Genomic DNA, 17,500 nt, shown 5'->3' on the forward strand with positions numbered 1-17,500 from the left:
CTTTCATCATCGTCGTCGTCGTCGTTGTCGTAATCCTCGCAATTTTCTTCCTCTTTCTTTCCGATCGTTTACACTTATTCATTCTCAAATTGTCGAGAAATGGTAGAAACGTAGAAAATACTGCTGGAAAAGGAATATAAAGGAATATAAAAACGTCGTTTCTCGAAGTGCTTCGGTAGCCATCTGCGGTTGTCGTTTATGTGTCACCATGATATGCGTTCTCTATCTGTGTATTCAAACTCCTCGTACTCTCCCTTTTTTTTTTCGATTTCTGAACGAACATACATACGTACGTTCGTTCGTTCGTTCGTTCGTTCGTTCGTTCGTTCCTTCGTTCGTTCATTTAAGTCAAAATAAACGCCCGTTAGAAGATATAGAAGATACATACACGGAATTTAATTCCTACGCGATCGAGCATTCAGTGAAATTCTTTGGACGGGATCGGGATGCGAGGGTGTCAGAGAGTTAGAACCAAAAAAATATAAAAAGAATAAGGCGAAGAAAAATCAAATTACAGGACTTTAAAGGACCATCACGTCCCCTTTACGCGTTCGATTTAACTATTCGATTTTTTTCTGTCTCTTTTCTCTTTTTCTCTCGTTTCCGTCAATTTCAAATCCTTTTTCTATATATGTATATATATATATATACTTTCTTGTTGCTTTTTCTTCCCTTTTTTTACTTCTTTCTTTCTACTTTTCCCGATGATCAAATTTTCATCAAAAGATATTTACCTTTTGCCGTCGCATTAGCCGCTAATCCAAGTCTTGTTCGTTCTAATGAAATCTTTCTCTCTCTCTCTCTCTCCTCTCTCTCCTCTCTCTCTCTCTCTCTCTCTTTCTTCTACACACTGAGAAAATTAATTCCGATCGATTCCACATTAATTGAGCTTTCGAATCGACCTTCGATCAACGGTAATTTACATGTTTAAGTTATCGGAGAGTAATTTTCGAGAAAGAAGAGGCAAAGGGTGAATGAGAGTGAAAAAGGCTGTGTGAGAAAGAGAGAGAGAGAGAAAGAGAGAAAGAAAGAGAGAAATAGAGAAAGAGAGTACATGTTCTCGAGTCTTCTATCGAAGTTAACGAGAACGAACAAAGTTTTACGAGATGGTCAAACTGAATAGAAAGTGCAAAAGTAAGTGAGCGTCGTGTTAAAGAAAATTGATTAACGAACAAACTTTCTTTATCTTCGAACGTTCGTATACATATCGATTCTTCTCGAAGAGAGTCGATATAAATACTGTATTAAAAAAAAAAAAAAAAAAAAAAAACAGAATAAAAAAAAGAAAAAGAGAAAATGTAGCTCGTCCTTTTTTTTTTATTTGATCTATCTTTTCTTTTTTTTCTTCGAAAAAGATCTTACTGATTTTTTAATTTATATTTCTTTCTTTTTATTCTTTTACTTTTTCATTTTTTCATTTCTCTCTCTCTCTCTCTCTCTCTTTTTGTTTTGAGAACTCGCCCTTGACCCCGTTCACTAAACGATGTAAAAACGTACCATCGTTTTAGCTTAAATCACGTAATCATCGTTTAAACCCAGTACCTACCACAGATTATTTCGCAAATTAATTAAACGAATGCACGTACGTATCCACGTATGTATATAATATTTTCTCTCTCGCAAATATTAATTAGCGCGAAGGTTAGAGGTATCGTAACTATTCCCTGTTTTTTTTTTTTTTTGTTTTTTCCCTTTCCGTTTTTACTTCTTTCCTCTTTGTTTGTTCGGCCGTTTAATTTCCTCCTTTTTATTTTATTTTATTTTATTTCGCTTTTCCTTCTTCCTTTTCTTTTTTTCTTTTTACGCAGACAACTTTTTACACACGCAACTTTTTCCGTATGTAAAATTGGGAAGTGTTGGTTGGAAGGGATGAAACGATGAGGGAATCTTGTAAGGGTCGAGCTGATTTCATATTCTGCATATATCATATGATTTTAACGCTCGGCTCGTTCGGCCGTCACGTTCAGTAGTAGTCGACGTTGCGTAAAAAAAGCATACCTACAATTTGATAATCCAACAGAAGGAAGAGGATTTCGCTGCGCGCGCGAAGAAAATATCGGACAGAGTGAAATATGTTGCTAGCGACTCGGAAAATCGTTACAACTTCATCGGTCGTACCACTTCGAAATGTTTAAATGTTTTTAATACTCATTGTTTTGTTGTTTAATTTTTTTTCTATTTTTTTTTATTTCACCCACACACACACACACACACACACACACACACAGACACAACGTTTTTCATCTATCATTTTTTACTCGTAATCGATTAAGAACGAAGAAATTATGAGATATTAGAAACAACGATTGCGACTCTTTGTATTTTATATTACATAAAGAAGAGAAAAAGGAAAGAATAAGAATAAGAAAAAGAAAAAGAAAAAGAAAAAGAAAATAACAAGGAAGAAAGTAATTGTTTTATCGACGTCGCTCGTCGTGTTTTTCGTAACATTCGAATTTAATATCCCAGATTGCTCATTAGTCTCGACTTACGATCGATAATAGTAGCATCTAGAGACCATTAACTTTAAATCCATTACCGTCGATTAAATTTGCAGTTCGTCGAATGATCTTGGAACGTCGTGTTCGAAACTTTGCTATTATTACGATACTCACTCGTTTCCATTTTATTTTTATTTATTCCTTTGATATATAATATTTCCTTGATAACAAATATTCGAATACTTCTCTAAGGTATATTTATTTCTATGAAAAATGTAAAAGAAGGAAAGAAAGAAAGAAAGAAAGAAAGAAAGAAAGAAAGAAAGAAAGAAAGAAAATCTATATAAAATTCTCTTCGCTTATCCATAGCACGTGTTCTTTAATCCTTACCCCATCAGAATCAGGATGCAGCGAACAAATTGATTGAATTTCTGTAATCTTTCCTATTCCGTTGCATCGAGGGCATCTCGAAAGGATCGTCGATAACGTCGAAAAGACGCCCACTTGAAATCCACTCTCCGGTCATCCCTTAACTTTCACGTCGTTTCCTCCTTTCGTATAATTTAGTCTTCATCTTTCTCTCTCTCTCTCTCTCTATTTTTTTCTCTCTTTTTCTTTTTCCTATATATCTACTTATATATATCTTATTCCATCCCCCTTCTTCATTTTTATTCCATTTAATTCTATTTCGAATTTATTTACAATCTTTTCATATCATTTAACATTTTTCAAAGTATCCTAACTTGTACTCTTTTTATAACTGTATATATATATATATGTATGTATGTATGTATGTATGTATGTATGTATGTATGTATGTATGTATGTATGTATATACGTATATATAATTTTTTTTTATCTATATATCTCATTCCATTTCCTCCCCACTTTTATCCCATTTAATTCTATTTCGAATTTATTTACCATTTCTTCGTAATATACAACATTTTTTAAACTATCCTAACTTGTTCCCTTTTTATGACTGTTATAAAATTTAAACAGTTTTTATAGTAATAATGAATATGAAATATTTAAATCGCACGATTTATCTCACTTTATCTCTCTCTCTCTCTCTCTCTCTCTCTCTCTCTCTCTCTCTCTACACACACACACACACACACACACACACATATATATTTTTATCTGTTTATCTATCTCATGCTATTCCCTCCCTCACTTTTATTCCATTTAATTCAACTTCGAATTTATTTAAAATCTTCTCGTAGCATTTAACGTTATTAAGACTGTCCTAACTCGTTATCCTAACTATAACTGTTATTAAAAAGTTAAACAATTTCTTGATAATAAATATGAAATATTTATATTCCAGGATTTTTCTTACTCATCCTCTTTTTTATATTCGTCTTGAATTCCTTTGATAAAAGAAAGATGAAGATGAAGACGAAGAAGGAAAAGAGGAAACGTGCGAATTACGTATGCACCCCTTATTTTTAACGCGTCAACAGGAACCATGGTCCCTATTAAAGATCCCTTCGCATCCCCTAGTCCATGTTCTCTGTTCTCATGATCGTTAGCTATTAAAGCTTACAGTGTCTCTTCCATTTGCGTTTGCGTTCGCGTTCGCTTCTCTTCTTCTTCGTCTTCTTCGCTATGCAAACACGTATCGTCAATGAAACATGACGACGACGACGACGACGACGACAACGACGACGACGACGACGACACATACAGACACATACACATACATATACAAACGTATACCCTCACACATTATTGTTCTACCCTTTGTTTCGCAAGAGCTTTATTCGTCCGTGGGAATAGAATACATATACACATTGGTCCTCCATTTTGTGAGAAAGAAGAAGATCAAAAAGAAAAGAAAATAAACGAAAAATTAAACAAAAAGAGAAAGAATTGGAAAATTAACGAGTAGAACGGCCAAACCGATTTTCTACTCGTCAATTTTCCATTTTCTTTTTTTTTCTTTTTTTGATCCTTTTTCTTTCTCATTTTTATCTCGAAGTTGTTACTCTTTTAATAGCTTTTTTTTTTTTTTTTTTAATAGACTTTTTTGTTTGATCGTATGCGTGCAGGTCTTTCTTTCTCTCTCTTTCTGTATGTGTATGTATATATATGTGTGTGTGTGTGTGTGTGTGTGGAATTGATACAAACACCGAAGTAGATGTTGGTCTCTTCTCGTATCACCCGCGTAATTAATTAGTCGCTCTTACGGAAGGATTCTTCGGTGGTCATTAAATTTAACGAAGTCATCGCACGTGACTCTTTCTCTTGTTCCCAGTTTCATCTTGGTGGCATAAACCAGAGTTAAATTCAGTCGAGTCCTTGTCCCGAAATTTCTTTCCTCCCTTTTTTTCTTTTCGTTTGTTCTTTTTTCTTTTCCCCTCTCTCTCTCTTTTTTTTCTTTTTTTTTTTGTTTCTTAAAATCATAGATATCGACGGTTGTCTGTCGAATCAATGGATACGAAAGATTTTCAAATCGAAGTTTGATTTTATTTAGATTCTTCCCTTCTTTTTTTTCTTTTCTTTTGGTTATCCTTTGTCTATTCCGTTGGATTCAAAAAAAAATTCTTTCGTAATGTTTAATACAATAAAATGACGTATTTAATTATAATAAAATAACGCAAAGTTAGATGAAAAAGAAAGGAGAAAGGTTGTCTCACAAATTTCTATGTAATTCGGCGATGATTGAGCTTTAAGAGAAGCTTTTGGCCTTTGGCTGTTGTATCCCGGGCTTTTTTACGATCGGTCGGTCGGTCGGTCGGTCGGTCGATTTAATAGCGCTATTTCTCTCCCTTCTCTATTTATATAGAAAGGGTAAGTACAAAAGCCATGCGAGATAATGCATAATATTCTGGGCTCGCACCGGATATAGTATAAGACTAACTATACCCGGGAAGAAACTTTGTCCTCTAAATTTCAAATTCTCTGGGCATCGATTGAACGTGACTTGAAATTCTTCTGATCCAAAAAGAAACAAATTGTTCAACTATTTTATGACTATAATTTCACATTTATCTCATTTCACTTCCGCCTTCCATCACACGCCCAGCTTCACCTCCATTTTGGAACCACCGTCCATCTCATCATTTATTCTTTTTTACGCTGTAAATAATCAAAGAATAAAAATGAATATATAAATAATTTATTCGAAAAAAGTTCGATATATATATATATATATGTTTGTGTGTATAGCTAATGGCTATCTCTCTTGCACGCTTGTAAACGTGACTAGAAATTTTTCCTGAGAGAAATGAATTTTTCAAAAATTTAAAATATAATTCGATATTTATCTCATCTTCCTTTACTTCCAACCCTTTCTCTGTTTGACGTTATAAGTAATTGAAGAAAAAAGAATTATATAAATAATATATATTGAAAAAAATTCGATATAAATATATATATATATATATATATATATATATATATATATACACACTAGACGTTTATCTCGCTTGCAAATAAGATTTAAAATTTTTCTGATGTAAAAGAAACGAAGTTGTCGACTACTTTATAACTGTAATTCAATATTTATCTCATTCTCTCAACAATCCTCTTTCTTATTCCTTTTTACTTTGTAAATAACTGAAGAAAGAAAATATATAAATAATATATTGAAAAAAGTTTGATATAGTATATGTATAATATATGATAGACGCCTGTCTCGTTTGCACGCTTACAATCACTCCTGCAAGCCGAATTGCCATGGTACAGGAGCAACGGTAACGAAACGCTCGCAAGAGTTTACAAGTACATCTCCATATTGTGTTACGCATGGAAAGTAAAACTATTCCTGGACAACGATATTATTTTCAAAAAGTTTTACCTATTAAACTAGGAAAATTTACACGAGTTAATAATTTTCAATAGCGGCCCGAATCATTAACTTTGAAAATTTGTTATCAAAAAAGTCACCCATAGTTTTCGTCGAGCGGTTCGTTAACGACATATTGACTCTGGTGTTCGGTTAAAATTAATGAAACATTTTACGTCGTTTCGTATTCCATCGGATCTCGTAGAGTGATATCAAGCCTTTAATATATGCTAAAACATTTCTCGTATTAATTAGTAATTAATGGGAGAACAATGAGGGATTCGTTGAGATGCACTACACAACTTGTAATCGAGCTAATCCGTGCAATCGTAACGTCGACCCAATTCTGGAGTTTCAATAATGATAAATAATATATGATATTGATAACGATGATGACGACGATGATGACGACAATGACGATGACAATGACGATGACTATGACGATGATAACGAAATAATAGCAACGAAGAACTAACAAAAATACATCTTAAAAGAAATTAAATAGATAAATGTAGAAAATACGAACAACAAGCGGAAATAATAGATCAAAATAATCGTTGAATGTAAATTACTGTCAGCTATGGAATAAACAGATAGAAACAAAACCGCAACTAAAATATTACACAATCGATAAATATAATTTGGAAGAAAACAACACACCATGGTACGAGTACATGTCAAGCAATAATCATAAAAATAGATGACCACGAATTATACAACGATACACATAGTGAAAACAATGAAATACAATCGATCGGAACTTAGATTTATGCATCAGACAAAATAATATACATCATTGACAATTTAATATTTAATGATAGACAATACAAAGCACGTTCAATTAACAAAGGATGTTAGCACGAAATACGATTAATAATACCTTTTAACGGGTATCTCAAACGAACATTAACGTATTTAAAAAAAAAAAAGAAAAAGAAGAAAGAAACCTTAAAACGCTAAATCTACATTCGCACGTGTATGTACGCACGAGTAAGTTCAGAGATGCGGAGATAATACCGAAAGTTTTTGAATATAGAATAGAAGGATTAAACTTAGCAGAGAGCCGTTTAATCATCCTAATACCCCAATAAAATGGAGAAAGAAATTAATAATAATAATTATATATTGTCGTTATTATTATTATTTATTATTGTTATTAATATTATCATTAATTATTATTATTATTATTATTATTATTATTATTATAATACAAAGATATGTATGTAGATACATTTTAACATGGAAGATGTTATCGTAAAAAAAAAAAAAAAAAGAAAAAAGAAAAGAGAAAAGAAATAAAAAAAGGAAAAAAATTGAACGATCACATTCTCAACGAGGAAAGAAAAATCGAGTCGAGTTTGGCATGATAGAAAAGCGCAAACGTACAACCAAGGTAAGAGCTTACTTATCCTAAAAGCTCTTCTTGCAGGCTCGTCCATGTCTCCTTATCGTCGTTTCCGTTGCTTTTATTCCGTCAAAAGCTCTCATTTCTTTTTACTCGGCGTTTGCCGAACGGTACCATAAGAGAAAGGATTCCAAAGGATAATGGAGAAGAAGCCGTTCGCCGTTGTCCTTCCAAGATCGCACCATATCTTGAAGCTATTGTACGTCTAACGGTCTTGTCGACCCTTTTCCTCGTTTACTCGATCGATATAGGAACGAATAAGACTGAACCAACGCCTATACTCGAAGCTTTCCCTTTATCAGGATCGTCAAATCGAACGATCGTTAGGCTCGATTCTATCTATCGTATTCTACTTCTTTTTCCGACGGTTATATGTAGGTCAACGATATATCTACATCGATCCATCGATACACTCGAATCGTGTTACAGGGTCGTTATTTAAAATAAATTCTTCGATTAATAAAACGAGCTTTCTCTTCTTTCTCTATCTATCTATCTATCTATCTATCTCTTTTTCTTATTTCTTTTATTCCCGAACAAATAATATCTCGCTATTGGATTGAAGTTACAAGATAAAGTTCAACAAAAAGAGAAATTTGTGAATTTTGCATCTCCGAGTAATATTACAGCCACAAAAGTTTTCTTTCTTTCTTTCTTCCTTTTTTTTCCTTTTTATTTCGTTTTTTGCTCTTTTTTCCCTTTGTCTTTTACTCGTAACCTTTTCGAGTTATATGAGAAGTCAACAAAGTTGGTTTTGTTGGTTTGTTTCCTTCCCCCCTTCCCCGAATGCATACGTTTATAATCTCTTTTTTTTGTGTGCATATTTATACACCAGTGGTCCCATTTGCAATCAATATCATATTTGATAAAAGAAAATCGCTACGTGCGGTATATATAGCTCGTTTTTTTTTTTCTTTTATTTATTTGTCGAAAAAAAAAAAAATAAAAAAAAATAAATCTAATGTAGATGTATGCTAATTGCGCGTTCACTGCGAAGAATTTTCATTACATAAGTTTTATAGAACATTCTCTCTCTCTCTCTCTCTCTCTCTCTCTCTCTCTCTCTCTCTCTCTCTCTCTCTCTCTCTCTCTCTCTCTTTCGAAATATTATATATATTTTAAAAATCCTTTCCAAGTTTCATTTCGGTTATTAGCAAGCAATATTTTCTAACTTATGTTAAAGTAAGTTTTTCGTTTAGGTTTTATTTGTCACGTGTTTTGTCGCGCTTGATCTTAAGACCCCCGTGAGAATTGGCAATGATACTGAAATACATGTCTGACATATCTGGATTCGGGTTATCAACGGTACGTGACCTCCTTACGGGCCATACGTTTTACCGATGTTATACTAAACCTAGAAACGAAATGTACCCTGATATATGTACGTATGTTCCAGATTAGATAGTAGACCCTATATGAAAGAGCAACACGTACTTACTTACTTACTTGCTTACTCACTTACTTACTTATTTACTTGTCATACTATAAAATCTTATTTCTGATTCCCTTTCTTCATCTTTACCGTACGTCTTCATCCACTTACGTTTTACGTGTTTCTTAGAAATTGCAATCGACGAGTTTTATTCTCTTTGAACGTAAACATGATTATTATAATATATCTTTACGAAATATCATTTATAGAATATAACGGTGCACATATATATATATACATAATATATATTAGTATAATTTTACATAAACATACATACATATATATATATATATATGTATGTATCTATATTTATATATTATATAATTAATATATATATATATATGTATATATATGTATCTATATTTTTTTTATTTAAAAAAAGAATATATACATATATAATTTTTTTATGAAAAAAAAAAAAAGAAAAAAGAAAAATAAAGGAAGAATAATAATAAATCTGTCACAAATGTATTTTATTCGCACGGTTTTTTTTTTTGGATTATTAATTCTTCTTTCTTTTTCTCTTTTCTTTTTTTTTTTTTCTTTTTTATTTTAATGGACATTAAAATACAACATTCGAGAAGAAAGAAAAAGAAGAGAATATTTTTGCATCGCGTGCACTTTTAATCTCGTTCGGTTCTTTTCCTTTTTAATTTTTTTTTCTCTCTTCTTTTCTTTTTTTTTTTTCCTTTCCTCTCCTTTCTGTTCTTTTCTTTTCTTTCGGCTAACAAAACCCGTAAATCTTCGATCGTGCCAAAAGTCCGGGAGAACGGTGGTCCCGGCTTTGAACGCAGGCGGATCTCCTCCCGTCCTCGTAAATCCCAATCAGAATTTGTAATTTATGAAGTGGTTTACCGCGGATCGTAACGATTTGTGAACGGTACATGCGTCGAACGATGAAAATGTCGTTTCCGATTTTGGACACCGGTAGAGTTAATCGTACGGTCAATTACTACGATTTTGTTTCTTCCTTTTCTTTTCTTCTCCTTTCTTTTTTTTCGAGAAGAGGTTAAAAAATGAATCGCTAACGACGTTCGAAAACAAAAAAGAACAAAATATTCGTGCATTAATTTACCCTAATTAATTAATTAAATAATTAATTAATTTATTTATTTATATTTTTTTTCATTCAACAGTCGTTCGTACCGATTCGTTTAAGTTTGTATCCTCTTTTTTCTTTTTTCTCCTTTTTTAGCACATCGAGAAAATCGTTGCAAGAATAAAATTTGGAACGAAAAACGAGGTCGTTTCAAATCGTACCACGGAATAGAAGGTTCGTCGCGAAAACGCTTAACACAGCCTGTCCGTCAGAAAAAAAGAGGAAAGTTAGAGAGAGAAAGAGAGAGAGAGAGAGAGAGAGAGAGAGAGTGAATGAGTGAGAGAAAGAGAGAGTGAGAGATAATGAAGAGGTACTACTCGAGCGTACGTGCAAACCACCGGATTCATTTTCCCGACATCTTCTCTCTGATTTTATCAGAAACGTCGCTTACTCAATTCTTAAATAACAAAACGTCCCTTATTAGTCCCAATGTATATATACACATATATACATATGTATATATCCTCTTTGAAAACAAAGTTCTTTCATTCCTTTCAATTCGTTGCTACCATTCGAACTAGTATCAACGTTAGAACGACACACATTTTTTTTTTCACACGAATAACATAACACTTCTTTCGAAATTTACAATGTGATAATCCTAAGATAAACGTGAATTTCGTTTAACAGAACATATTCGCGATTAGGTAAACTAACAAAAGAAAAACAAAACAAGAAAGGAAAATAGAATTATAAACAATACGAGACCTTCGTTTCTCGTGCTTTTGACTTGACAACATATTTATATATAATCAAAACTCGCGTACGACCTATCATTCCAGTCATTCTAGTTTCATTCGAACTAGTGCCAACGTTAGAACAACTTCGAAGGGATAATCGCGTATCTAGTTCTTCGGAAATTTAGAATGATCTAACGAAAGGTACGTAATCCTAACGTAAACGTGAATTTCGTTTCTTTTAATAGGACATATTCGCGATTCGATAATGGAACAAAAGAAAAAGAAAAAAGTAAAAAATTATTCTAAACGATACGAGATCTTCGTTTCTCGCGCTTGACGACATATTTATATATAATCAACAATCGCGTACGACCTAGTTTTGACGTGGGGAGAGGTTGTGGGAGGGAGAGAGAGAAAGAGAGAGAGAGAGAGAGGGATGAGGGTGGAGGTGAAAGTGGAGGTGGGGGTGAGAATATAACATCGTTCTCTCTCTCTCTCTCTTTCTCGTGGCCGTACAGATTTGATGTAATTATTACGTGCTATTGCGGTCGGCAAAGCGATATTCGAAGCCGGTGATGACTTTTGCCAGAGGGCTCCAACCTTCTCTCTTTTCCATGCTTCCATTACACAGGATACTGAACAAACGTGCGCGAATCGAGTTCCATGCGAGAGATATGCCGGTCTTTGCAACCTAGTTTTCTTGGTATATATACTATACAATTTCATGCATAAGTATTCGTGCGTATATGTTCATACGTGGGCTCTACGTATGTGTATGAGTAGGTTTTAGAACGTCGATGAAATATGGTTTTCTTAAAACGGTGGATACACAGTTTGTCAGGTTCTCTAACGATTCGTTTCATAGTAGAAAGGAACGTTGTTTGAAGAAAGAATATGAATAAAAAGAAGAAGAAGAAGAAGAAGAAGAAGAAGAAGAAGAAGAGGGTTGTTATATTATAAAATACATATTTTTTAAAGGCATTCGATTTTACGAGAGATATACGTGTCTCTTCTTCCTTTCATTTATTCACGATAATTCGATTTATTTCAAGGGTAAACAAAATCGAGAGATATCTCGAGACACGTATTTACGTATGTATGTATGTATGTATGTATGTATGTATGTATGTATGTATGTATGTATGTACGTATTTACGGTCGTCTCTCTTGTCTCCGAATATAGGTATATACATATATTATATGTATATGTATAATATATAGTATAGCTGGTCCTTTATTTATCCATATTTTTCTTTTATTTTCAATAATAAAAAGAAAAGAAAGAGATTGTTGAGTTAAAATCGTATAGTTTGTATATATGATATATCTATATAACATTTTTCGTAATTAACACAACAGTGAAAGCGAATTTAATACGATATTCGTATTGGAGGAAACGTCTGCCGATTAAAAAAGAGAAAAAGAAAAAAAAAAAAAAGAAAGAAAAAGTTTCCACGATATGGAGCTCGAAATGAGGAAAGAAACAAACGAGGCTTTCATGAGGTCGCCAATGAAATGCGAGTTACGTTTCTACGTGTTCGAGGATCATATACCGATGTGAAAACTGGATGGAATGAGGGGGTGGGGGGTGGGATACTCTCGATTGAATGGGAAAGTTTATTTATAATTTATTATTATTAATATTATTACGTTCATTATTATTATTACCATTATTAATATTTTTACTATTATTGTCCTTATTATTATCATTATTATTTATCTTTGTATTTACAAATTGCATCTCGGTTAAATTTGAAAGGATATAAAGACAGAAAGACAGACAGACAGAGAGAGACAGAGAGAGAGAGAGAGAGAGAGAGAGAATAAGAGAAAGCGTGGGAGTGTTCGTGTGGGTTTACGATAGAGAGAAAGAGACAGAGAAAGACAGAGAGAGAGAGAGAGAGAGAGAGAGAGAGAGAGAGAGAGAGAGAGAGAGAGAGAGACGAAAGCCTGCGGCGAGAAAGCTCCCTTTTAATTCCACTTTGACGCCGAACAAGTTAGACACGGTACTTTATGAATATGACTCGGCCAGTCAGAGCAACTTAGTTTACTGCAAATTTTATCTACGGAGATGGCAAAGATACTGAGATCTCTCTCTCTCTCTCTCTCTCTCTCTCTGTCTCTCTCTCTCTGTCTCTCTGTCTTTCTATCTCTATCTATCTTTATCTATCTATCTATCTCTTTTTCTCTTTCTTTCTCTCTAACTTGTAAAGGCAAATCGTTTCGACCGTGAAACAGAAAGAGGTTCTTCAGTGTGAGCAAAGAGCGGAAATAACGTCGATACGAAACTGCTTCCACAAGTGGAACAAAGAGGAAAGAGCTTTTCGGTAACACGACTTCAAAGTGAAGGAGATAAATCGAGGACAGGTGTGAGAGATGTCAAGTTAGATCTCTATCCGATTAAACAGATGGCAATGACATTTCCGAGTAGAGAGTGGTTCAAACAATCCTTCTTTGAAATTATTATATATATGTTATAATGATGATAATGATGATGATGATGGTGATAATAGTTAATGATAATAATAATTTTTCAATAAGTTTGAGATAATTTTCTTATGATTTTCATAACAGAGATAATTAACGATCAAGTGAAACATCTATTCAATTTAATAAATACTAATGACATTTATTGGTTGAATCGTTCAAAAGATCGTTGATTGATGTTATTATATATGTATTTATATATATGTTATATGATAATGATAATACTAATTTTTCAATACATTTTGAAGTAATTTTTTATTAATGATGTTTGAAATATTAGTAATTAAAGATTAAGTCGAACCTTTAGTCGATTTAATAAATATCAATGAAGTTTATTAGTCGAGTTGTTCAAAGGATCGTTGCTTGATATATATATATATATATATATATATATATATATATATATATACAAATGTGTATGTGTGTATAATAATGATAATAATAATAATAACTTTTCAATAAAGCTTAAGATAATATTTGTGATATAATGATTTTTAAAATATAGTAAAATATAATAAAAGATCAAGTTTAAATTTCTATCGGATTTAACAAATCATAAATGACGTTTCCTATTAAAGAGTCATTCAAACGATCGATGCTTGAAATTATATAATGATAACAACAACAATAACAACAATAATAATTTTTCAACGAAGCTTGTCAATTTATGAATAATATTTCAAAAAGAAATATCGCAGGCAATTAAAAGTAAATTGCGAGATTAATTGAGAGAGTGTGATATTGTTACATCGTCAAAAAATAAAAAATAAAACATAGTCAATATTTTTTTCCGTAATATATATTTATATATACACGCATATATAATGTATATACACGTAATATATATATTTATATGTATATATTTACGTAATATACATATATATATATATATATATATATATATATATATACATATACACACATATAAAGGATGATTTACGATTTGCAGGATGCAGGAAGCAAAGGAGTACTACAGATGCGCAGGATAGAATGAATCGTCGGGAGGACCCGTTGTTGCGACAGCATCGCAGCCGCTTGCTGCAACTCGCTGAAGCTACCAACATCAAGCCCGGTCGTGGAAGCAGCAAGAGACGCGGTCAAAGGCAATCTCATGGATTTTCACCAAGGTTAGTCCGATCTCTCTCTCTCTCTCTCTCTCTCTCTCTTTTTCTTTTTCGCTCTCTTTCTCTCTATCTCCTTTTTTTTTCTTTTTTCTTCTTTCTGTTTTTTCTTCTCTTTTTTTCTTCTTGTCCTTTCTCTTCCTCCTCTAATTCGAGAGATGACGAGATGCAAGAAGAAAAATTACGAAGGTTCACGAAAGTAAAATATCAAGGATCCAACGACAAGTCCGTTTACATTTCACTCGTTAACATTGGCTCGGCAATGACACATAATATTTTCTATTTATATTAAATCAACGAGCGATTTTGTTTTATTCGTTCAATACGGTTTAATCCTGGAAATTCGAGTACTAGTAAATACGTATAAAACATCTACGGATTATTTTCGTTATTTGAGTATTAGCAATATTTGTAACATATTATATAAACACACACATACACATTTTTCTATCTATCTATCTATATATATATATACATATACATATATATATATATATATATATATATATATATTTAGGTGGATCATTTTTATTTATCGAATGAATTTTGAATCATGTATTTTTGAATAATTAATGAAATTACAAAGATTACGCGTTAAAATCATACAAAAAGTAATAATCAAATAATCGATACATAAATTGACAAATATTTTTATATAACAAATTGTACGATATTCGATCGAATATTCGATATCGTAAGATCGATAACCTTTTCCTTAGATAAATATAGTATTAGAAATCATAGTTCTATACGTTATTACCTGGTACTCGTTAACTTTCCTTTTTCATTATACCCGTTAAATCGACTTGAACATTTTTTCGAGTTGGCCATAGCGCAACAGAGAGCCAAGCCAGCCAGCGTTCGGTAGAGTATCCGCATAAATTGGCTTACTGTAAACCGCCCACGGTTTTCACCGTTCTGCATAATTAACCCCCTTTAAGCTAACCGGTTACACGTGTGTGTGTCTCTCTCTCTCTCTCTCTATCTTCCCATGTATGTGTGTGTGTGTGTGTGTATATGTATGTTCGTTTGTGTGTACGAACGCGTGCTTGCACAACGCTTTTGGTATATCTATCTACTACCTACCATCAAGCTCGCTTCTTTATTCGCTACCTCTCGTGGCTTTTGTTTCCCAGTTGGCGAACGTTTTTTCTCGCATCCTGTATTCCGCTCTATACCCTTGCGTCTCTAATGCATTTTGAATACGTTAGAAAAAGCCGTGACCGATGAATGAATGGAAGTCGGTCCTTCTTTTTCTTTCTTTCTTTCTTTTTTTTTTTTTTTTTACTTTTCACTCCTTTCTTCGTCCTTTTTCTTTTCTCTTTTTTTTTTTTTTTTTTTTTAATTTCCTTTACACGCAAAATACATCGAAAAACTGTTCCTGTTATCGATCGTTATTCTTTTCTAATTAATCGCGATCATCAAACTGTTACTGTTTACAAATTTAATATCGTAAATACATTGACGATATACACGTGGGTTTTTTTTTTTTTTTTATCTGTATGTATATACGTAGATATTTGTTTGTATCGGAAATAGTTTTAACGATTCTATGCTCTTCGTAGTTTCGTTCGAATATGATTTTTTTTTTCTTTTAATTTTGTTCTTGCTTGTTTCAGCAATGGCGGATCGAGTACAGGACGTGTTACACTTCAGGACATCGTTAGAAGCGATCCAGGTTACACGCCTAACATAGAACACTTAGTGTTCCCCGAACGAAAGAGCAGTAATCCAAACTTATCTGGAAACACCGATGGCTCACCACCACCGGGTACAACCAAATCGAAATCCAATGTTCCAACTTCTAGTAGGTCCAGACTCGTCGAGGTCTTTGCGAGACATTACTCGCGAGGATCCTTGCAGGACAGTACGGTTACCTTGAGGAAGAATCATTTGAACGTAAGCGTTCGTTCATTAATCTTTTCTACGTTACGTCGACGCGTACTTTCGTCATCATTTGTACTTGAATTAGTTTCTCTCAAGAAATTGTTTTCGAGCTTTTCTCATTATCGGATACGTAATAATTTATTTTTAATAAATATAGAAAGATCGATTAATTACGTTGGACAATAATAAAAATTCAATTATTATTTATTATTGTTAATGAAAAATTGTTTAATACTTTTAGTTGAAACAATTTGGATGGGGACAAAGAGAAAAATTTGATTCATTTATTTCCTATCAAATTTTTTCTTATGACGGAACATTGCAAATTTAAAAAGATTTTAACACCTATGATTATTTCATGATATGTATTCATGATAAATAAATCGAGCAAGTGAATATAAGGTTTAAGGGGAGAAAAGAAACGTTTATTCTGAAATTGTAATTGTATTTTTTAATCGTATGTTATTATCATTATCATTATCATTATTATTATTAATTAAAAATTGTTTAATATTTAATTGGAGTAATTTAGAAGAGAAAAAGAAACAAGGAAAGAGTAGACAAATTAGATTCATTTGTTCGCTGTCAAACTATTTTCTATGAAAGAACTCTTGACAAATTTACCAAAAAGAAATTATTAACCAAGCAACACTTATGATTATTTCACAGAATATGATATATATATATATAAATAATAAATAAATCGAACAAACAGATATAATATCTGATAGAAAAAACCTCGTTCTGAAATTTTAATCGTCTCAAAAAAGAAAAAAAAAGAAAAAAAAAGAAAAAGAAAAAAGGAGAAAAAAGAGAAAAGGAGAACGAAATGATAAAACAATATAATAACATTAATTATCATTATTTCTGGAAGACTTATTGACAAATATTCCCTATTAGATACCTAGTTAAATAATTTGGGAAACACTGAAGTATATTTTTTGGAATTAAAATCGATATATAACGAACGGTTAATAAGTAAGTCTCTCGTGTTAGATTTGTCGAGTAGAAATGATTTTCGATTTTCGATGGATGGTCGATAGGTAGGTAGGTAGGCAGGCAGGTAGGCAGGCAAGCAAGCAAAAGCAAGCAAGCAAGCAAGCAAGCAAGCAAGCGAGCGAGCGAGCGAGCGAGCAAGCGGACAGTCAGGTCGAT

At 32.5% G+C, this 17,500-nt stretch overlaps 1 protein-coding gene across 4 annotated transcripts in view; it reads left to right on the plus strand.

Annotated features, from left to right (window-relative positions):
* LOC122633033 overlaps positions 1 to 17,500 on the plus strand; it is a 145,718-nt gene that overhangs the window by 43,458 nt on the left and 84,760 nt on the right. For 3 of the 4 annotated variants that reach the window (XM_043820507.1, XM_043820486.1, XM_043820496.1), the window contains exons 2-3: positions 14,287 to 14,464; positions 16,078 to 16,357. In XM_043820507.1, the coding sequence (XP_043676442.1) occupies positions 14,328 to 14,464; positions 16,078 to 16,357 (417 nt within the window). In that variant the 5' untranslated portion in view covers positions 14,287 to 14,327. Of the gene's footprint in view, positions 1 to 11,033; positions 11,052 to 14,286; positions 14,465 to 16,077; positions 16,358 to 17,500 lie in introns of those variants that run through there. The other variant, XM_043820516.1, reaches the window with a different exon arrangement.

This window comes from Vespula pensylvanica, chromosome 1 (assembly GCF_014466175.1).
Source record: "Vespula pensylvanica isolate Volc-1 chromosome 1, ASM1446617v1, whole genome shotgun sequence".
In the NCBI taxonomy this organism is placed as follows: Eukaryota; Metazoa; Arthropoda; class Insecta; order Hymenoptera; family Vespidae; genus Vespula; species Vespula pensylvanica.